General features: G+C 35.6%; 1 protein-coding gene across 3 annotated transcripts in view; it reads left to right on the top strand.

Moving 5' to 3' along the window:
* ATAD1 (ATPase family AAA domain containing 1) overlaps nt 1–22,907 on the top strand; it is a 65,293-nt gene extending 42,386 nt beyond the window's left edge. Inside the window, exons 7-10 of one of the 3 annotated variants that reach the window (XM_010379627.2) lie at nt 3,773–3,862; nt 7,079–7,129; nt 17,794–17,927; nt 19,936–22,907. In XM_010379627.2, coding sequence (XP_010377929.2) covers nt 3,773–3,862; nt 7,079–7,129; nt 17,794–17,927; nt 19,936–20,056 — 396 coding nt within the window. In that variant the 3' untranslated portion in view covers nt 20,057–22,907. The remainder of the gene's footprint in view (nt 1–3,772; nt 3,863–7,078; nt 7,130–17,793; nt 17,928–19,935) is intronic. The other 2 variants (XM_030940834.1, XM_030940835.1) reach the window with 2 other exon arrangements.
* Nucleotides 22,908–23,235: the final 328 nt, after the last annotated feature.

Raw genomic sequence — 23,235 nt, 5'->3', positions numbered from 1 at the left:
TTGAACTCCTGAGCTCAAGCAGTCTGCCCGCTTTGGCCTCCCAAATTTAGCTGGCATTACAGGTTAAGCCACTGTGCCTGGCCTATTTCATGTCTTTTTAAACATCTCTTTCATATTTTCTGTCTTCTTGTGCTATGTCCTGGATAATTTCTTTTCCTTTCTTCTCGTTCATTTGAAGTTCTTCTACTATCTGACTCTTTCATTGAGCTTATTATTTCAAGTATTATATTTTTCAGTTTTAGAAATTCTTCCAGATTGTTTTTCAAATCCATCAGGTCAGTTTTGATAGGCTCTTGCTTATTACTCATGTTTCTAATTGGATTAGAAAATCAGAACCCTGGCATCAACAAGCTGTGTGACCTTGGCCAAATTGTATAATCACTCTGTATCTGTATAGAGGGAATACTATCTATAAAAAGGGAGAATAGTACCTACCTCAGAACTGTTATGAGGAATTAATCTGAGGAAGTACATAGGCTTTACCACCAGCCTTAGCTTAATTCCTTTACTTCTTTGCAAAATTGTAGGTTAATTTATTTGAGTCTTTTAAATATTTTCTTTTTGTGGTCAGAGGGCTTAAGGATCCCTTAAGCCCACCACATTAGCATAAGTCAAAAGTCTAAACAACATCATTCTCAAGAAGAAAATTAAGCCACATGTCCTCCTTCTACATTATGTTTGTGAAGGTATAGTTTTATTACAAGGAACACATCCTTTAGTTTTTGTTGAATGGTTAGAGAAAAAAACATAACATAGATGAATTTAGGTAACATTAATAGAAACATTTTTCATTAATAATTGGTTTTGATAAATCTGTGGGGTTTATCAGTGGGACTCATGTGTACAGGTTGCCAAAAACTAATTATTCTCCCTGAAAAATAATACTTAAAGCACTTAGACAATTGGATAGTTAGCCCATGTAAGAGAAAATATCTTAATATTATGTACCCTGTCAGAGCATAGTGTTCAGTTATTTTCAGCAGGGGATATAGCAGCAATTGGATGAAGTATTCTCCAGAGCCACTTCATCCAGAGCTCCACAGTGTGATTCTGGTACCGCGTAACTTACAACAGAGTTTTCAGAACCAAAATTCCTTACTGCACTAATAGCAATTACAGTTTTCATTATGATGAGTTTTGATTTGAGAGAGCAAATGAAGATGCTGCTTTTTTATTAAACTGCAGTCACTTTTTAACCTTTATTGTATTTTGGGGGGGTTAAAATTGGTATTACTAATTTTGAGTAGTAGTTTTAGACATACTCTACTTTCATATGAACCAGTTAGCTCTTCTCTAGAATTGTCTTTTCTATGATTATGGATAGAGCCCAGTACCCTAGCTAGCTTTCTTATAATATGGTCACCAAGGAAATAGAGAACGGCTCAATGAAACCCGTCACTGTTTCTGGAAACCTTAGTAACTGATGACATATTTTTCATCTTGAGAGACACGAGACATAAAATATAGGGTTTTTAGGGTATTCATTGATGAAGTTAAAAGTTTTGAGATGTAAATTTAAGTCTGATTATTTTAAATATGAAATGGTAAATTTATCTTCATGTTTTAAGATTGTTTTTAAACTTTTATTTTAAATTCAGGGGTACATGTGCAGGTTTGTTACATAGATAAACTTGTGCCTTGGGGGTTTGTTGTACAGATTATTTCATACCTAGGTATTAAGCCTAGTACCCATTAGTTATTTTTCCTGATCTTCTCCCTCTTCCAGATGAAGCTGGAGGCCATGATTCTTAGCAAATGAATGCAGGAACAGAAAATAAAGATTTTTTTTAAAGTTTGAACAACTAACACCTAAAAGGAGCATTGCTTTCGTTTCTTAAGTAGTAAAAAATTACTGTCGCTTCCTGTTTTAAATTTTAGCTCATTTGTATTGAATTAATATATATGAAAAGATTCTCTGCTTTTGCTGCTTAAAATCACTCCTTAAAATTTGCTTCTTTATGTGAAACTACAAGTGATTTCAATCACTTTTGTTTTTTCATGAGTATCTGTTATACATAGTCAGTGTTCCAAGTTTTACTAGTTTTATTTGGATTCCTTGATTGTTTTTTAGTATTCCATCCTCTCTACTGGCTTTTAAATTTTGTTTTGCTTTGTCCTGTGTTTCTTCAAATGTCGACCATTTCCCTTTTTTCCCCCCCGAAATATTGACTTAACCACAGTGCCTTTTGTGATTTTTTTTCCTTATACTCATTCATTATCTTATGCTTTTAGTTCATTCACCCACTTTTAAGATTTGTGTGTTTTAAATTTGGAAGAAATTTTTTCTTTTCTATTAATTTTATTGAGTTGTAGAAAGTCAATAAAGAGGCTGGGCATGGTATTTCACATCTGTAATCCCAGCACTTTGGGAGGCTGAGGGGGGAGGATCACTTGAGCCCAGAGGTTTCAGACCAGCATAGGCAACATAGTGAGACCTCGTCTCTACTAAAGACAGAAAAATCAGCTAGGCACAGTGGCATGTGCCTGTAGTCTCAGCTACTCAGAAGGCAGGAGGATTGCTTGAGCCCAGGAGATTGAGGCTATAGTGAGCCATGTGGGTGGCACTGCACTCCTACCTGGGATACAGAGTAAGACTCTGTCTTCAAAAAAAAGAAAGAAAGAAAATAAAGAAAAATAGGTATAAGCATTAATATTTTGATTTTAGGACCACTTAACACAAATACAAACTTGCATTATGTTGTGTTGTGAAAGTAACATTTTTCAAATTTGTGTTTATATTTTCTTCCTCTAGGTGGCAAACTCTCACAGTTAATTGAAAGTAATTGGGCTCTGAGGCTCCTGAATGTCATTCAATGTAGAGTAGAAGTAGAATATAAGATTTGGATTATTTCAGAAATGTAAAACCTCTTAGGGAGAAATAAGATAATGTTAGAGAAATGTATTTCCATGGAATACCAATAAATTTCACTTTGGATAGCAGATGTGTATTGTTACTGGGTTATACTGAAGTATCAACAGTAAAGGTAATATTGACGTCCTTCAGAAATTAACTTGTTTTATATATCTTTGTTTTTATTCGTGTTTATTTTTAAAGTTCCTTTTTTTTTTTTTTTTTTAATCTCTGCATCCTTTATAAATAAGTGACGTAGACCTAGAAGTTGGCAGGGCTGCCAGCATTTTTAAAAAGAATTCTTCCCAGCATTTTGATGTTTGCTTATACTCTGTTATCTTTGTTTAAAGTTGGATTACTTGAGACTTCATTTCGCATTGAGAAGATATCACCTGCAGTGGGGATAGTACCATGGGACGATGGTGTGAAATATAAGAAAAAGTACACAGTCTCTATTACAGTTACCAGAATCTTCAGACTTACTAAGGGGAAATGATTCTCTCTATATAATATTATTTAAGGACTTGAATTATCCCCCCATACTCCCAAAATGTATACCCAAGCTATAACATAATGGCTTTCAGTCATTCAACATGTGTTCATTAAACAACCATATTTTGAAAAATACAATAGTTTTTTAAAAGCAAATTTTAATAATTCTTTAGTAGCTATTTGCAACTGAACATTACATATTTTAATTACTAGAAAGATATGAAGTGAAATGCATTAGTTTTCCAGTTTTGCTATTATTTGATTTATTTAGGATTAACTTAAATTTATACCTGTAAATAGTTGAATAATAGTGAATAAGAGGATTTAGTTAAAATACCACTTGAATTTTAAAACTAAGCCCTAGTAATAACATTCTCAGAGGAATATAATTGGTAGGTTTAATGCCTTCTGCTTTCTTTATACACTTAGGTCATAGTAATGGGAGCTACCAATCGTCCTCAGGACCTTGACTCTGCTATAATGAGAAGAATGCCTACAAGATTTCACATCAACCAGCCTGTAGGTGGTCTTGATTGATATTATGAAGAGTTAAATATTCACCTTTTTTATAGGTCTTTACCTTTAATTTTAAGAAGGAAATATTTTGTCATATAGGGCTACTTATGACAGGGAAGGAATGGGGCAGAAACCCTGACAGTAGCTTCTTTGTCCTTTCCACTCTATTTCTATCCTAAGATTAGTGTTACTTGCTTCTCTTCAAAGTATATATATATATATAGTTATCTCAAGTTTGCCTGGCTATTTTAGTGATTTACTTTAGGATGTAGGAAGTTATCTATATAGGAAAATACATAAGAAAATCTAAATTACAGTTTTGGTTTAGCATAGAATAGAGTTGGAGAAATTTGGCTTAAAGAATTATTCTATTCAGAAGGCCTGGCATGAACAACTGGGATTTATTTGATTGAGTATTGGCAGATGTAGTCAGTGCTTCCCTGATAGGATTAATGATGCTGGTAGATATCATAGTTTACCTTAAGAATACAAATGCTTAGATGGTGTTAAACCAGTTCTGCCTTCTTTCTAGCATTTTTTGTTAGTTAGGAAGTACCCTCTAGTAGATAATTATGACATACCAGTGCACTATAATTTTGGCACAGATCTTCAAATCTTGAATTCTGTCTGCCTTCAGATGGCAAAGGAAAGAAAAAACAGGTTTTACTAGTAGAAAATACGTTCCATACAATCAGCATGTTACATGTGTTGCCATTTAGTGGAACTTACTCTAATTCCATTTATAATCTGGCTAAAAATCATTTGTCCCATTCATATTCTGTAATTTGTCAGATTGGTTTTTGGTAGTAAACATGATCTCTGAAAGATTGATGGTTATGGACTCTATAAAATTACTCTGATCAACTCTTTACTATAGCTACCACTCTAATAAAGTGGTTAAGTAAATGTGTGCACGTCCTTAGAAAATTTACCCAGTGAATCAATGAAAAGATGTTTAAACTTAATTTAGGAGACTATAAAATTTATTTAGTATGACTGGTTTTTTTTTTTTTTTTGAGACAGGGTCTTGCTGTGTCACCCAGGCTGGAGTGCAGTGCCGCGATCTTGGCTCACTGCAATCTCTGCCTCCCAGGTTCAAGTGAGCCTGCCTCAGCCTTCCAATAAGCTAGGATTACAGGCGCCCGCCACCATCAGCTAGTTTTTGTATTATTAGTAGAGACGGGGTTTCACCATGTTGGCCAGGCTGCTCTTGAACTCCTGACCTCAAGTGATCTGCCTGCCTCAGCCTCCCAAAGTGGGATTACAGGCATGAGCCACCACACCTGGCCTAGTATGACTAATATTTGTTGAGCATTAATATGTGTCAGAGACCTGCTAACGTCTGGTGAATTGGACATGGGCCTGGTCCTCAAAGAACTCTGTTTTGGAGAGGCAGACACAGAAATAAATAATGTAAAATATGCTTTATGAAGGTATATTTAAAGAACTATGAGAGCCTGAGATGATGATGAAAACTAATATTCTGTCAGGGAAGTCCATGGAATTTCCAGAATCCAGCTGGACCTTGAAGGATGGTAGGAATTTGATAGGCAAATGAGACAAGGAAGGGCTTTCCTGCCAGAATGAACAAAGTCAAGAAGCTGTGGAAGCACTGTTTAATGGTGAGTTCTAAGGGTAGTTTGGTGAATGCACCAAGGAATATAGATGGAGAGGAGGCTGGAAAGGTAGACTGCTTCTGGGTTTAGGTGAACTTTATATGCTTTGCACAAGAGTTTAGATTTTATTTTGTAAGCGAGACTTCAGAACTTTTTTTTTTTAATTTGTTTACTTCATTGGTTCTGAAGATAATTTATAGAATCTCTATCACTAATCCAATAGTTAGTACAATGGACAATTAAGGTTTTTTTATTTTTATTATTATTTTTTAAAGACAGAGTCTTGCTCTGTCAGCCATACAATTATAGCCCACTGCAGCTTTGACTCTTGGGCTCAAACAGTCTTTCCACCTGAACCTCCTGAGTAGTTAGGACTGTAGGCGTGCACCACCACGTTTGGCTAATTTTTGAATTTTTTTTATAGATGGGGGTCTCACTGTGTTGCCCAGGCTAGTCTTAACTCCTGACCTCAAGGGACCCTCCTACCTTCGTCTCCCAAAGTGTTAGGATTACTGGCATGAGCCACTGTGCCTGGCCAGCTAAGGTTTTTGATGTACAGTAGAATAGAACATAGGATACAGTAGCATGGAAAGTAGCCAATATTAAAGTTGTAAATTTAATATGTCCTGTGAGTAATCAAAATGGGTTGTAACAGGTTCTATCAAATTTATTATAAATTTGTATAGTGTTAACAAGAAATGGAAACTTTGTAACCTCCATTTTATTCCATTGTTAGTGAATACACTTTATAGGTTAGTTTTTTTCTTATGTAACTTACTATGTAAAGTGTATGGTTAATCTTAAAACTTTTCTCCAAGTGAAATGTTTAACAAAAAGTATTTATTGGTGATCATATAATATATCAAATTAACCTTCCTACTTGACACACTTGAATTACAAAAAGGGCAGGGTTTGGTTTCTTTTTCAGGTAATTTGATTTGGTAGTCATTGTAACCAGCTGTTTTGTGATGTTTGTGGGAATAGGGGTAAGTTCAGCCATGATAGTTTTAAAAAGCATCTATATTGACTATATAGCTGAGGGATTCTATAAAAGGAGCTAAATGTAGTTTGTACTTATTGTATGATGTAAAAATAGGAATTGTCACTGGGGGAAAGCATACAGACATGTAAACAAATATATCATCACTAAATTAAAATTCACTAATATAAAGTAGTGGTCAAAGAAGGAGGAGGAAATGGAGGAACTGAGAAGTTACTGTTGCTATCTCTTTAAATTACTGATAATAAATTTTATAATGAGTTTTCATGAGTTTACTACATGAAGGGAAAAAATTGAAGATTGCTGAAGTATAGAGGGAAGACGTTATAGTCGTAGATATTCATTTACTCATTGAAGATTAGAGGTGTGTTATTTCCCAAACGTTGTACTAGGCACTGGGGATGAGAGTAAGAAGATACAGTTCAGTAGGAGAACTAGAGATGATTACTCTAGAGTCTTGAATCTAGTTGCTTTGACCTCTTCAAAGTTTCTGTCATCTCCTGTAAGTATTGAGAGAGACTTTAGAAGGGACAAAATATTAGGAACACTAATTGATCTTCTTTAAAAAATAAAAATGCTAACTGGAAATTATCCTGCTTTTAGGCTTTAAAACAGAGAGAAGCAATCCTGAAACTCATCTTGAAAAATGAAAATGTAAGTAGAAAATAAAATTTTTTTCCCCATCCTATAAATATGATGTTCATAAAGTTATTTTAGAGAAAAATGAGGAAGGAATCTGAGAATGATATACTCCAGGGATCCCCAGCCCCTGCAGCCACAGACTGGTACTGGTCCATGGCCTGTTAGGAACTGGGCCACACAGCAGGAGGTGAGCTGTGGGCTAGAGCTCCACTTCCTGTCACATCATCAGCGGCACTGGATTCTCATAGGATTGCAAACCCTATTGTGAACTGTGCGTGCGAGGGATCTAGGTTGCTCGCTTCTTATGAGAGTCTAATAATAAATGTAATGCACTTGAATCATCCCCAAACCATGCTCTGCTCCTCCACTTTTCCAGGTCTGTGGAAAAATTGTCTTCCACAAAATCAGTCCCTGATGCCAAAAAGGCTGGGGCACTGATACACCTTTGAACTTGACCTGAATCCTTTTGGTTGCTTATGTAATTCAGTAACTATCGTATATGTGAGTTAAAGATACTTTTCTTATGTTTTTAGAGCCACGTGCTTTTGTATATGTGCATTAAAATGCTGTGATAATTTTCAGACTAGTCTCTGATTTTATGTAAGATACATTTGTTTTTCTACAGAATTTTTTTGTTGTTGTTTTTTACTTAATTGCATTTTTTTAACCTTTCCCTGTGGTGATGAAAATTGCAGTATTTTTTGAAGTTGAAATTTAAATTTAAGAAGTTGTGATAATCAAAATCTTCAATAGCTTTTGTGTTTAATGTTTTTTTGGTCGGATGGTTCAAAAATTAAAGTATATTTAATAATATACAGAGAAAAATCTTCTTCCCTTTTTTCCTGTATATATTTTTTCTTTTCTTTTCTTTTCTTTTGTTTTCTTTTCTTTTCTTTTTCTTTTTTTTTTTTTTTTTTGAGGCAGAGTGTCACTCTATAGCCCAGGCTGGATTGCAGTGGCACAGTGTCCGCTCACTGCAACCTCTGCTTCCCAGGTTCATGTGATTCTTGTGTCTCAGCCTCCCGAGTAGCTGGGATTACAGGCGTGTGTCACCACACCCGGCTAATTTTTGTATTTTTACCATTTTTTTTTTGTATTTTACCATGTATTTTTACCGTGGTTTCACCATGTTAGCCAGGCTAGTCTTGAACTCCTGGCTTCATGTTATTTCTCTCTACTTTTATTTACTTATTTTTTACATAAACTATCAATAACACATACACACTGTTCTGTGCAGTTACTTTTTTTTACTTATCTTTGAGATCTTTCCATATTAGCATCTAGTATCCTTATTCTGTTGTCTCTCCTTGTTTTTGCACTACATAGGATTCCATTGTATGGACATTCTGGAATTTAGTTAATGCTTCATTGAAGGACATTTGGATTGATTCTGGTCTTCCCTATTATAAAAATTCTACATTTAATAACCTTGTGTGCATGTGATTTCATACTTGTGCAGGAATATTAGTAAAGTAAATTATCCAGGAGCAGAATTGCTAGATCAAAGGTTAGAGTGTTTATAATTTTGGTAGCTATTGCCAAATTGTTCTGGTTTACTCATATTCCTGTAATAAAGAGTGCCTCTTTTCCTGTAGTTTTACCAACAGAATGTTATGGAACTTCATGCCAACTTGATAGGTAGAAAATGGTTATCTCTCTGTTTTTTTGTTTTTGTTTTTTTTTCTTTTTTGAGACGAGGTCTCTCTCTGTTGCCTAGCCTGGAGTACAGTGGTGTGATCAGGGCTCACTGCAGCCTTAAGCTCCTGGGCCCAAGTAATCCTCCTGCCTCACCCTCCCAAGCAGATTACAGGCATGTACCACCAAGCCTGGCTAATTCTTTTTATTTATTTATTTATTTTGTTGAGACAGGATCTTGCTGTGTTACCCAGGCTGGTGTTGAACTCCTGGGCTCAAGCAGTCCTCCCGCCTTGGCCTCCCAAGGCTGGAATTATAGGCATGAGCCACCACACCTGGTCAAAGGTGGTTATCTCATTAAAGTTTTAATTTGCATTCTTTAGGGATGGAATGAATAGTGTATGTTTAAGAATCATTTGAATTTTTTTTCTGTGAACTGTAATTCATATATTTTGCCCATTTTTCTGTTGCAGTGCTCCTTTTCATAATAAATCTGTAGGAACTCTGTGTATTATGGAGATTTGCCCTTTGTGTGATTTGAAAATATTTTTTTCCAAGTTGTCTTTCGATTTTATTGGAGTTTTCTCTCCCCCACCCGCCCCCAACTTTACGGCTTCTGGATTTGGAAAGGCTTTTCCCACTCCCAAGTTTATAAAAGAATTTTCCACACTTTCCAAACTCTTGCTACCTGTTTTCCCAAAACTTGATAACTGCATATAATTGAGTAACATGGTATTCCTTTTAATCCCAAACTTAACATCTAAACTCACTGTTAGAACTCACTATGTAAACTAATAAATCAAATAGATTCTGATAGTGAATGAGCCTTAGTAGAAATGCTACTTTTATCAAAATACTTGTATTTGTATGACTTCCCTCCTTCCTTGAATTACCATAAACCCCATGGCTAATTCTTCTCTAGCTATACCCTACTTCCACACTTCCTATTTTTTCCCATTATAGCTCACCTGTAAATGTTTTAGTTGTATCTCTAAAAGAAAAAGATTCTTTTTTTTACCCTAGCCTCATTGCCATGTTATACCTATCAAATAGTTGACAGTAAGTCATTATTTTCATTATCTAGTCTATGTACAAGTCTCTGATTATCTCTTTTTAAATACCTTTTTTTAACCATGTATTTGTTTGACTCAAGATCCATATGAATTTCCTAATTTGCAATTATTTGATAGTTTTTATGTCTCTCTTAATTTATGGGTCATAGGTTCTTCCCTCATCTTGCTTCCTACCCCGCACCCACCCTTTTAAAATTATTTACTGGAGAAACTAGGTTGCGTTTGTCCTGAGTTGTCCACAGTCTGGGTTTTGCCGATTGCAGAGGAGTAGTTGTTCCTCTAAAATTGGTAGTTGGATCAAGAGACCAGATGAAGTTCAGGTTGGTGGGGAGGAGACACAGGATAGGACAGCACAGCTTTGTAGGCAGAATTATATTCTTCCATCAGGAGAAACATATCTCGGTGGCTTGTATGTTTTACATTTCAATCTTTAACATATTTGGAATTTAGGTAGATGATATGCAGTATGAATCCAACTTTGGTTTTGTTTTTCTAGATGGATACCTAGTTGTCCAATACCCCCTTTTTTGTGTGTGTGATGGAGTCTTGCTTTGTCACCCAGGCTGGAGTACGGTGGTGTGATCTCTGCTCACTGCAACCTCTCCCTTCCAGGTTCAAGTGATTCTTGTGCCTCAGCTTCCCGAGTAGCTGGGATTACAGGCACATGCCACCACGCGTGGCCAATTTTTTGTATTTTTTCAGACACGGGGTTTCATCATATTGGCCAGGCTGGTCTTGAAGTACTGAGCTCAAGTGATCCACGTGCATCGGCCTCCCATAGCACTGGGATTCCAGGCGTGAGCCACTGCGCTCAGCCCATTTTTTTTTTTTTTTATAGCCACTAGAGATGCCACTTTTACCAAATTCTCATATGTATTGACTGTGTTTCTGGCCTTTAAATTCAGGTCTTGGTCTTTTGTATGTTTATGCCCTAGCATCATACTGTTTTAATTATTGAGGCTTTGTAAGTTTTAGTATCTGGTAGAACTGTATATCCCTTTTTGTCCCCGAGCCCCAAGGTTATTTTAATTCTTTTTCTCTGCATAAATTTTAGAATCAATTTGTCTTACGTAGGAAAAAAAACAAACATTAATATTTTGGGGGGAATCTCATTTAAAAGTATCTTTTTGATGTTGAACTTTTCTGCCTAACGGTATATATGTCTTTCTGGGTTGTTTACCTTTGTGTCTTTCAGTAGTATTCTAATGATTTATTTATTTTTTAAAGAGATAGGCTATCTTATCAAGCAGAGTTCCATGGAACTTACAAAAAAAAAAAAAAACCGAAAGAGATAGGGTCTCACTTTGTTCTCACTCTGTTTACCCAGGCTGTTGTGTTGTTTTTCTTAGGGTCTCACTGTATTACCCAGGCTAAAGTGCTACAATGTGATCATAGTGCACTACAACCTTGACCTCCTGGGCTCAAGTGATCTTCCCACCTCGGTCTCCCAAGTAGCTAGGACTACACACATGCTTCACCATGCACAGCTAGTTGTTTTTTGTTCTTTAAAAAATTTTTTGTAAAGAAAGGGTCTCACTATGTTACCCAGGCAGGTCTTGAACTCCTGGCCTCAAGCTCTCCTCCTGCCCTGGCCTCCCAAAGTGCTAGGATTATAGGCGTGAACCACCATTCTCGGCCTGTTTCCTTAAAAACATATCAAAATAACATATAGTGTATGCAAAAGTTTAAAGAACCTAGCAAATTACAAAGATTGGGATCAGTGGTTATGAATCATTTTGGAGGAAGCGTGTCATAGGGCCCTTTAAGAATGAGATAAAAGTAGTCTTTTCTAAGAAAGCTACATATGTACATGAAAGGTGTACACCTGAAATTCCTAAAATCCTCCATGTTTTTTAGGTAAGGAACTTCGGTCCTAGACAAGAAATCAGTAAAGAAATCAGCAACTTCCGCCTCCTGGGTTCAAGCAATTCTCCTGCCTCAGCCACCTGAGTGGCTGGGATTATAGGCGCACGCCACCACACCTAGCTAATTTTTATGTATATATATATATTCTTAGTAGAGACGGGGTTTCACCATGTTGGTCAGGCTGGTCTCAAACTCCTGAGCTCATGATCCGCCCGCCTTGGCCTCCCAAAGTACTGGGATTACAGGCATGAACCACCGTGCCCAGCCGCCTTTTAATTGAATTTTTGGTAGCTGCTTTCAAAAAGACATTGTGTAATCCTGTCACTTTGAGAGGCCAAGGGAGGTGGATCACCTGAGGTCAGCAGTTTGAAACCAGCCTGGCCAAGATGGTGAAACCCTGTCTCTACTAAAAATACAAACAAATTAGCTGGGCATGGTGGCTGGCACCTGTAACCCCAGCTACTTGGGAGGCTGAGGCAGGAAAATCACTTGAACCCCAGAGTCGGAGGTTGCAGTGACCCGAGATCGTGCCACTACACTCCAGCCTGGGTGACAGAGTAAGACTGTCTCAAAATAAATAAATAAAAAGTGTAGTTGTGGTGCTGTTTAGATAAAACACAATTGGTAAACCTTTAACAGTGATAGACACCAGTGAAAAGTTTAGAGAAGAAAATAAAGGGGATAGTTAACAAGTTCCTTTGAATTAGGATGGCTATGATGTGGCTAGACATTTAACAGGTATTAGAAGGTAGTTACTGACAGTTTTGGAGACTTCAAGTTAACCAGTACAGTTATTTAATTTAAACCATTTTAATGAAGGATCATATTGCATGACTGGAAGTTTGTAACATTTTTGAAATGTAATGTGGTCTAGTGTAGCTGGAGATGATGCAGATGATTTACATATAGCTAATTAATATAAGTGATGAAATTTAAGCCCTTTTTCTTGTAACATAGCCATAAATTACACAGGTTATTTAGTTTCACATTTAAACTTAAGAAGTTACTCATGCCAGTGCTGGGCATGATGACTCATGCCTGTAATCCTAGCACTTCTGAAGGCCATGGTGGGAGAATCACTTGAGACCAGGAGTTTGAGACAGGTCTGGGCAACATGATGAGACCTCACCTCTACAAAGAAATTTTAAAATTTAACTGGGTGTGCCTAGCTACTCGGGAGACTGAGGCAGGAGGATCACTTGAGCTTAGAAGTTCAAGGCTGCAGTGAATGCACCACTGCATTCTAGCCTGGGTGACAGAGCAAGACCCTGTCTCTAAAAAAAAAAAACAAATAAGAGGAAGAAATTACATATGTCTCTAAATTTTAGTATTTAGTATTCTGCTTTCTTAAATAGTACTGTCTTTTCTTTTAGGATTATGTTTTTCATAGCTACAGGAAATTTTTTTTTTTTTTTTAAGACGGTCTCTGCTTTGTCACCCAGGCTGGAGTGCAGTGGCACGATCTCAGCTCACTCTAGCCTTCCTGGGCTCAAGTGATCCTCCTACCTCAGCCCCCTAAGTAGCTGGGACTACAGGTGCATGCCACCACACCCAGCTAATTTTTTGTATTTTTAGAAGTGGGATTTCGCCATGTTGCCCGGGCCAGTCTGGAACTCCTGAGCTCAAGAGATCCACCCATCTCAGCCTCCCAAAGTGCTAGGATTACAAGCATGAGCCATCCCGCCCAGCAGATACAGGGAATTTTTGGCAATTCTGTTTCTTATTCATAAAACCACAAAGTATAGTTTCTAATCAGTTTTATGTTGCAAAATATGAATGCTCCCTGGATAACTGCTGACATGAGAACATCTTGTCATTTCCCACTGGTTGGTATTTGTATGCTGAAGGATTACTGCTACTTCAATAAAATCTGAAGAAAATTCATTTAATTTTATTAAAGATGCCTCAAATCAGTAGCACATATATTTATTTGGTAAACTGAGCACCATCATGCTTATACATTGTGGAGCTGAATGAGGGTTTTTTGTTTGTTTTTTAATTCACATGAACTTCCAGAGTTTGAATTCTTCTTCTCTGAATAAAAGATTGAAACTTTTGAAATGATACCGTGTTCTACTCTTTTACAATTCTTTTATTGATAGGTACTCCTTAACATGATTCACTTATTTTAAAAAGATAGTGTAGTGATTTTGGCTTAAGGTTTTAAGTATAAAAAGAATTAGCACTGATAAAATGTATACCCTATGAAGGTATTTTGTCTGACTTTAAGGAGGTAGCTTTTTTCCCTGTACAAACTGACCTGAATTTACTTTTATATGATATAGCAGCAATAGTTGTTTGTTTTTGTTTTTTGTTTTGAGACAGAACTGAGGATCTCCTACATTCTAGCTGACCAGCCTCGTCATTCTAGCCAGACTGGAATGCAGTGGTGTAATCGTAGCTCACTGCAGCCTTGAACTCCTTGGCTCAAGTCATCCTCCTGCCTCAACCTCCTGAGTAGCTAGACACCCAGCTAGTTAACAAAAATTTTTTTTTGTTGAGATGGGGTCTGTATTAGCCCATTCACAAACCACTATAAAGAACTACCTGAGACTGGATAACTTATGAAGAAAAGAGGTTTAATTGACTCACAATTCCACAGGCTGTACAGGAAGCATGGCTGGGAGGCCTCAGGAAACTTACAATTATGGTGGAAGGTGAAGGGGAAGCAAGCACGTCTTACCATGGCAGAGCAGGAGAGGGAGAGAGTGAAGGGGGAAGTGCCACACACTTTTAAACCATAAGATCTTGAGAGAACTCACTATCATGAGAACAGGGGGAATCTGCCCCCATAATCCAATCACTTCCCAACAGGTCCCTCCCCTAACATTGGGAATTAAATTCAACATGAGACTTGGGTGGGGACACAGAGCCAGACCATATCAGGGCCTCCTCATTTGCCCCAGCTGGTCTTGAAATAAAATTATAAGTGTAAAATGCTTAGAATACAGAGATGTTATTTACAAATATACTATTATTGGTGGATATAATAATAAACAACTGCACATAAGTATCATTCTTTCAAGTTATTTTTGAAGTCTGTTAACTTATTTTGCTGTTGCTGCCTATACTCAAAATCTTTTTAACTTGGGAATTGCTTTCAGAGTTGCCTAATGAAAAGGTTGTCATTATTTCATGGTTTATCTAAAAGCTATTTTACAACAAAATGAACTACTTTTAGAGTGCTTGCCATGTGCCAAGCATTTTGGTGAGCTATACATTGTTTTATTTAATCCTCGATTAGTCCTATTTTTACAGCTGAGGAAACTGAACCCCAGAGAAGTTATGTAATAACTTGCCAGGATTACACAAAGAAGTGATGAAGCCTACTCTTAACCATTAGGGTATGGTACCTCTTAATTAAATCTTGCTCCCCCAGTGACGGGAATCTTCTTTTCTTTGTTTTCTTATACTTGGTTGGTTCATCTTTCTAACTGTATCATCTTGTCAGGCACAAGATTTGTGAGTGGTTAGAACATAGGGTGGCCCAATAACAGAGTGGTCCAAAGACAGGAGGAAGTGTTGGATGTTTAATTTTTAACATCTCATAGTATAGTTTGGAAAGCTCTTTAAAGTAGTTTGTTAAATGTATGAAATATTTCAAACAGATAAACAAATAGCCCTATTCCACCCATATTTAACAGGCAATTTTAATGTATTTCCACATTTGCTTCATATTTTTTTTAATTAAGTACAACTTTAAGCAACCACTGGCCATCTCCCATTATCACCATCATTGGTAAACTGCTGTCCAGGAGTTGATAGAGTGTATCAATCCCATGAATATATGTGAACAGATACCTAATACATGTGTATAGGTATATGTTATTTTTATTCTTTTTACAAACAGTAGAAAAATTAGATCCTTGTATGTGTCTGTCTCTTAAGGACACATGAGAAGAGTTTCTCAATTCACAAAAAATTAAAAACTACAAAGGCAAGGGAATAGAGAAGTCTGACTGTAATCAGACTTAAAGCTTCTGTATCACGGGATAACATGAACAAAGTGAAAAAACAAGCCGCAACCAAAATATTTGCAACCCTATAACCATCAAAGGACTAAGATCTAAATTATATACATGTATGTACATTAAATCACAGGTGCTGTCACCAGTCCTAAGAACTCACTGATGTGGCAGTACATGAGACATAAGTTAAAAATCTTCCAGTATTGTGAATTTGTCCATTTTTATATGTAATTAAATAAATTTTTGCTGTATGTTTTGAGGCCATGTTACATGTATGTCTACAAGTGCAGAATTGTTATATTTTTCTGGTGAAATTTTTTTTATCATTATATAATGGATTCTCAGTTACTCATTTTGAGTAAAAATCTGATGTAACTAGAACTACATTAACTTTCTTTTTATTAAAAGCTGATATCTTTCAGCCTTTTACTTCCTGCTTTTCGTTGTTTTTATTTCAAATGTAACACAAAGCCTGTTTTTTTCCTTTCAGCATCAGTATGTCTTTTATAAACTTCAAATAGCTACAGTTTGGGTTCTTCTGTATAAAATCTTTTACCAGCCAAGTTTAGTCCATTTGCATTTATGGTGATTACTCATAAATTTGGATTCATTCATTATTATTTTAATGCTTTCCATTTATGCTTTTTCTTTGCTTATTTGTCCCCCTCTAGTCCTGAGTTTGTTAATACTGCTCTTATATTCTTTATTCTGTTTTTCTCCCTTCCTCTGTTGGTTTGGAAATTACACATTCTCTTTCTTTCCTTTAGTGGTACCCTTTCTGTCCTTTAGTGGTACCTATGTATTTTGACATACATAAATAAAGTCTAAGTTAATAATATCTGTACCCTCTTTTTAATGCTTTAATTGTAACACTTTAGAATACCTTAATGTAGATGTCTCCTCCGTCTTACATGTTCTTATTATATAGCATTTTAGCTCTACTTTGTTTTTGTACTCCAAATGATTATGACTACTATAATTATTACTACTATTTATATAGCTAAAGTTTATTTAGATTTATCCATGTATTTACCATTTGCTTTGCTTATCATTGCTGCTTGCACTCCTGCCCTCTGGGTTCAGTTTTCTTTTTATCATAAAACGTGATTTATCTTCATGTAACCCTCACGTTTAGGAATAAGAGCACTGTCATGTGAGGTCACAGTTGCAGAGCTGGCAGTGTTGTCTCACCTTCAAGTCTCTTGTCCTTGTGTAGAGTTGCTCTTCTTCCTAAAACACTGTGTCTTCCACAAATACAAAGGGAATTTAGTAAATATAATACAAATGCAAATGGGAATTTAGTAACTATAAGGTGGCATTTCACATCAGTGGGGGAAAGTAAATGTTGCTGTAACAAGTGATGAGCTAAATGAGGGAAAAATACAGCTGGACCTCACTATATTGTGTTCAAATCCTGGCTCTGACCATGTTTACCTGTCCAGGTCTCATGATTCTTATCTGAAAATGAAATTGATAGTTTTTGAGAAGATTAAATGAGAATAATACATACAAAGTACTTACCCCAGCGAATGAGACATAAGAATCATTTACTAGATGGTAGTCATAGGTTTTTTCCTTGCTTATTTTCTCTTCTTAATCTGTACATAAGTTTAGTATGATTAGACTATCTCAAGTCTATTATGTGGCTAGGACAGTCACTTAATTGGCTTGACTATAAGCTTAGCTTGAGGAGCAAAAGTTTAGGAGCTAAATTCATGTTGAGATAATAGAATACCAAGCATTACAATTAAAAGGAATGTTAAGAGTTTTTTTGTGTGTTTTTCTGTAATGGACTCTGGAGTTAATTCCATTTGCCAAGTACTGTATGTTGAATATATTACAGAAAAATGTCACCTCGGTACCTTCTTGAGAGATATCAAAGCAAGTCCAATATCTGTTCTTCCCCATCACTCTACAGTGTATCTAGTAATAATTATTTGTCTTAATCATAAGGACAAATAATGAAAATTATATTTCAAATTTCTAAGCTTTTGTGGTTAAAAAAGCTTCTAGAAACTATTGTTTCTCCTCCCATGCTGTTATAATATGCTTAACTTTCTTCAAGATGGGTGTTTGGTAGTATTTGCAATATATTCATTTTTGTTTTTTAAGCATGTTTTTATATTTGTTTAAGGTGGATAGGCATGTAGACCTGCTAGAAGTTGCCCAGGAAACTGATGGCTTTTCAGGAAGTGACCTAAAAGAGATGTGTCGAGATGCTGCCCTCCTCTGTGTTAGAGAATATGTTAATTCTACATCAGAAGAAAGGTATATTATTTTGACTTGATTTTTAATACTTGTCAAAACCTTTTAGAGCTTTTAGGTTAGTTTCTTTTATTTTGCTTTATATTAGAAACACCACTTATGAAATAAAAGGTAAATTTGGATTATCACCCCCTGCAACTTTGTTTATTGCCATTTTTCCAAAGCAGAATTCTGAAAATGAAGGAGGGCAGAATTGTGGGAAGGGTCTAGAATGAAGGAGAAAAAAAGTTGAATTTCTTCTGATGATCCATGGAAATTTCACATGTAAATGTGAGGAGAGTTGGAAGTATTGAAGACTAGACCTCAATTTGTTAACGAATATGTATTTACTAAACAAAGAAACCATTTATCACTGCAGCAAATTTTACTTGGAACCAGTTCCAAAGTGTAGTGAAATTGAGAATCCAATTTTTTACCAACCTTATTTCAGCAAAGATACTAGTGAACTGGGATAATTCAGCCCTAGTGAACCATGTCCTTTAAGGCAGTTTCCTAAAAGGCTACTTGCCTGTTATACTGCATTTCTTTTCAGAATATCAACCTTCTAACAATTTCTGTGATTCTTGGTCAACCCCAGTGTACTCTTTGGGGTTGTGTTAAAGGAATTCTCCAACTCTTGTCCCTTTGTTTCTTGGTCTCCCTTCCTCACCTTCCTAGTGTTTTCACTCCTTGCCTGTGGTATTCATATATATAGTTGCAGTGTGTTGCCATAGCAAACTTCAGCAAAAAAATGTTTTGCGGGCTTTGATATAGAAAGGTCTACATGAAAGCTACTCTGTCAACTGGTAGCTGTGTATGCAGTGGCTCTGGACCCATCATCATTAGTGTACCCTCAGAATCTACCGTCCAAAGGTTTTTATTCTCTTCTCTTTTTTTGAGACGGAGTTTCGCTCTTTTGCCCAGGCTGGAGTGAAGTGGTGCAATCTCAGCTCACTGCAACCTCTGCCCCCGGGTTCAAGCAATTTTCCTGTCTCAGTCTCCCAAGTAGCTGGGATTATAGGCACCCATCACCATGCCCAGCTACTTTTTGTGTTTTTAGGAGAAACGAGATTTCGCCATGTTGGCCAGGCTGGTCTCGAACTCCTGACATCAGGTTATCCACCCACCTCGGCGTCCCAAAGTGCTAGGATTACAGGTGTGAGCCACCGCTCCTGGCCAGGTTTTTATTCTTATATATAAGATTAAGAGGAGAAATAACCAACCAGTCAGTAAATTTTGCTTAGGCGGATTATACTAATAATGAAAGATCTATTTTTTTGCTGCCTCAAAGCCCTGAAAACTATATTTCAGTATGAGAAGTCTGGCTAATTTTATATTTCCTACTGAATTTCATATTTTATAATTTTATATTTCAGTATGAAAAATCTGGATGGACTTGGGTTATCATAACTTTCCTGAATGTTTTTCCCTGAATATCTATAAATTACAAAGGAGCCATAATATTCTGGATTTTGTTTCTCATTGAAGTAGGGAGGATTTGGATTAGTTGGTTTCTGTTGATAGTGAAGAATTTTACTCTCAATTTGTAAAAAGCAAAACATGCATGTAAGTATATACCTAGCAATGATAGTTTTTAAATTACAGTTTTCATGGGAATAACATGATTTTTTTAATTGGAGTTACATTCCCATTTCAATAAACTATATAACATTTTTTACCTTATGGCAATATTGTGTACTTATATTCTAGATGTGAAGTCTTTGATTGTAGCTATTTTAGCTTCCTACTTCTTAGCAGTCAGTGCTTTTAAAAAATTCCTTATGATTTTTCTATGTGTAGAGAATTCCTGGAAGCATTTACATGAAACTGTTCATTGTGGTTGTCTTTGGGGGTCTTGAATGGTAAAGAGATCTCATTTTTATACCCTTTTCTACAGTTGAAAACAAATTTTTTTTTTTTTTTTTTTTTTTTTTTTTTTATCACATGCATCTCTTTTAAATCTTGGTAAAATATTTTAGGGAGGTGTATTCTAAAATTATTTGAGTATTTGATGGTTTTGTTTGCATTTTAGCCATGATGAAGATGAAATTCGGCCTGTTCAACAGCAGGACCTGCATCGGGCAATTGAAAAGATGAAGAAATCAAAGGATGCAGCATTTCAGAATGTTTTAACACATGTTTGTTTAGATTAAGAGTAAAGACCATTTGTACAATTCAGTGATCTAGTTTGGTGTGTCCTCTTATCAGTCAGTGGAAATAGAATGGAAAGAGTGCTCTTTAAACAATGAGGGAGCTCAATGTTTATGGATTTATACTCTGAATTCTAAGTTATTGAGATATAGTTGTTACATAAGTGGTATTACTGTTTGTCAAAAATCATGAGGAGGAACAGTTGAATCCAGCCTGAACGTGGGTGCTTGTGTTTGACCTCTTTAGCCATATTGTACAGCCTTATAGAATCTAAGCTGGTCTTAAAGTCATAAATGATTCATTGGGTCATTAGTGAGAAACGAGGATGTGGTTAGGTGCTGGTTCCTAGACATGTGAGTATGCATTTGTGTGTGTGTGTGTATGTGTGTGTATATTAAATGTATATATCCACACATTTTATATTGACATTCTGTAGATATGTTTGAATACAGAAACCTTTTTTACCCCAACTACTGAATCCAGGAGTACCAAATAATATATAGTAAAACTAAGATTTAAGGTTGTGTCAAAAAGGTACAGTGATTCAGCCATTTCCATTTGTCATTTGTTTCAACCTTTTTTAAGTTGAGTGTTTTTCTTTCTGCAGTTGATTAGTTGGATCCTCCACATCTTGCATATATACATGGGCTCAATTATTATGTTTGTCAGGATAATCAAATAAAAATACTAGTTCGTGATCAGCATTGAATGGTTGTTAGGCAGTCATGTGCTCAATACTGATTTCACCTCTTTCTGTAAGTATACTGAGTATAAACTTTTTAAGTTTAAATTGATTTACATGAAAGTGGATTAAAAGACTTTTCAAAAGAAAAGGTTTGAAAAACCTCAGTGCCCTTTAATACATGTACATTTCTTTCCTTTCTTCATTTAATGTAACATATGTCTGTTGTAACTATGTTTCTTAAATATTATTTTAAGGTTATGTGTTCTTTAATTATGGTCAAATATAATTTGGTCACCAAAAATGAAATAATAGTTTAAAACAAGTAGCTGTTACTAAGTGTGCTAAAAATACTCATTTTGTAATTAATTTTAGTTTTCTTAGTATATTATAAATTGTGCCCTGGTCAAGTACAAATGTACACATCAAAATGCCCATATTGTATCTATCTGTAGTCATTTAATGTGAATTATATGTGAAATTTTTTTCAATATTTTACTAACCAGAATTCTGTTATAGGTACCTAAACACGCAGCATGAGGAAAACGGCACAACACAATCTTGAGGTGCCTTCTGAATCATCAGATTAAATTACACTTCATATGTTTTTGCTTTTACTGTATTTATTTTAAAACTCTCAATCTCTTTTCATGTATTACTGGATTTATCTGATAATGTCTCACAACAATCTATTAGATCGTTTATTCTTCGGTTGTACTTTGAGTGGTGGGGTAGAAGTTTCAGGTGAACACTGGATAACAAAAAGCAAGTTATGGAAGATTGTGAAGAGGATGGAAAAATTGAATACAAGATACCAAAAATGAAAAAAAAGTGTCCCATTTTTAATAACTATTATACTATTATTTTATAAATGTGTAATAAAGGGGTCCCTCTTTATTGGTTGTTCTCCACTTAATCTTTGGTCTTTTTCAGTAATTTTAAATTTTCTGGGACTTTCTTGGTTTATAAAACTTGTGTTTAGACTTTATCTTGCTATGGAGTTTTCACACTACAATAGCATCTGTCCTAGTATGTAGTCATTTCTGTTTTAATGTGAATTTCAGTAATTTAATCTGGTGACATATTAATCAAAAATAAGGAATAATGTATACCTCCACGTGTCCTTTCTTTTTGTCTTCTCTTAAATTCACAATATCCAGTAGGAGTGGTTATTCAATTTCTTTGTGGTTTTAATCATCAAATGAAGTTAGAGAAGTATACTAATCCCAGCAACTATGACTCATCTAGGCATGTTAAGACCATAAAGTAATTCAGGAAACTATTTTCCTGATTTTTAAATAACTTTTAGTGTTATGTAACATCTATCCTTCTGTTTTAGACATGCATTTCACATATGTAGTTGAATCCTAGATTCTAAGATAATTCATTTTGGGTAATACTTAAGAGTACTGGATCTAGAATCAGGCTTCCTGAGTTTAAACTCGGGCTCCCCTTTAACTAACTGTGTGTCTGTGAGCCCCCGTTTCTCATCTGTAAAATGGAGCAACAGTGGCACTCATCTTAAAGGGTTGGATAATAAAATAATGCATGTAATGCCCTCAGCATAGTGCCTGGCACAGAATTACTGCTCAAATGTTAGCTGTCATATTAATATTGTCACTTTCGCACACTGATGTACATATCCTGTTGACCAGGCTCAATCTTTAAGCATTCTCCATGCTTAAACCAGTTCCATAATCCCTAGGCCTGTACTCTAGGGATTGAGACTGAAAGGATCACTTATGCCATGTTTCTCTAAAAGCATCATTACCGGAAGACTTTTGTTAAGTCTGATGTGTCTCAAGCTATTCCCAGGCCTTTTTATGTAGAGTTTAGAAATGAAGTAGTTGAATCAGTTTAGTATCTCCTTTACTATGTCTCTCCTTTCAATCTCAGCCAACCCCCCACCTGCAGGTAAACCCAGCACTCATGATATTAAGAGCTGGGTTGGGGTAATCTATTCTGTATGCATCATAATAGTCTAACAGTATTTAGTAGCTGTAACTTACAGGTTTAATGCTAGATGAGGATGTTTCAAGCCGTGAGTGTGCTTGTGTAAAAATGGCGGCAACATCATCTTGGTAGGAATTTTTTACTTGAATTGTTATTGTGGGAAAATGTTAACAGATTTCTTCTGGATAAAGAAAATAAATTGGATGATATATATTTTATGTTTCTTTTTAGCTTCTCTTAAAATCAGAATATTGAACAGAATTCTGATATGCTGAATATATATAGTGCATGGCTGGGTGCTTCAAATGAAGTCATAGAATAATTCTATCTAGAACTGACAGAAATCTTTACAGAGCCTTCATTATTAAATTTGTTATAGATTTAGTTATCAAAGAGTTCTCTAGTCTTTTTTTTTTTTTAAAGCTAAAGCTCTCTTTATTTACATGCATAGGAAAACATTCTGCCTAAATCATGATGTTAATGAAAATCATATTGAGGTGAACTTTAACCTTATTAAATATGGGCTTCTAACCTAATTAACTAAAA

Source organism: Rhinopithecus roxellana, chromosome 11 (genome assembly GCF_007565055.1).
Source record: "Rhinopithecus roxellana isolate Shanxi Qingling chromosome 11, ASM756505v1, whole genome shotgun sequence".
In the NCBI taxonomy this organism is placed as follows: Eukaryota; Metazoa; Chordata; class Mammalia; order Primates; family Cercopithecidae; genus Rhinopithecus; species Rhinopithecus roxellana.
This window is presented reverse-complemented; position numbering and strand designations above follow the sequence as displayed.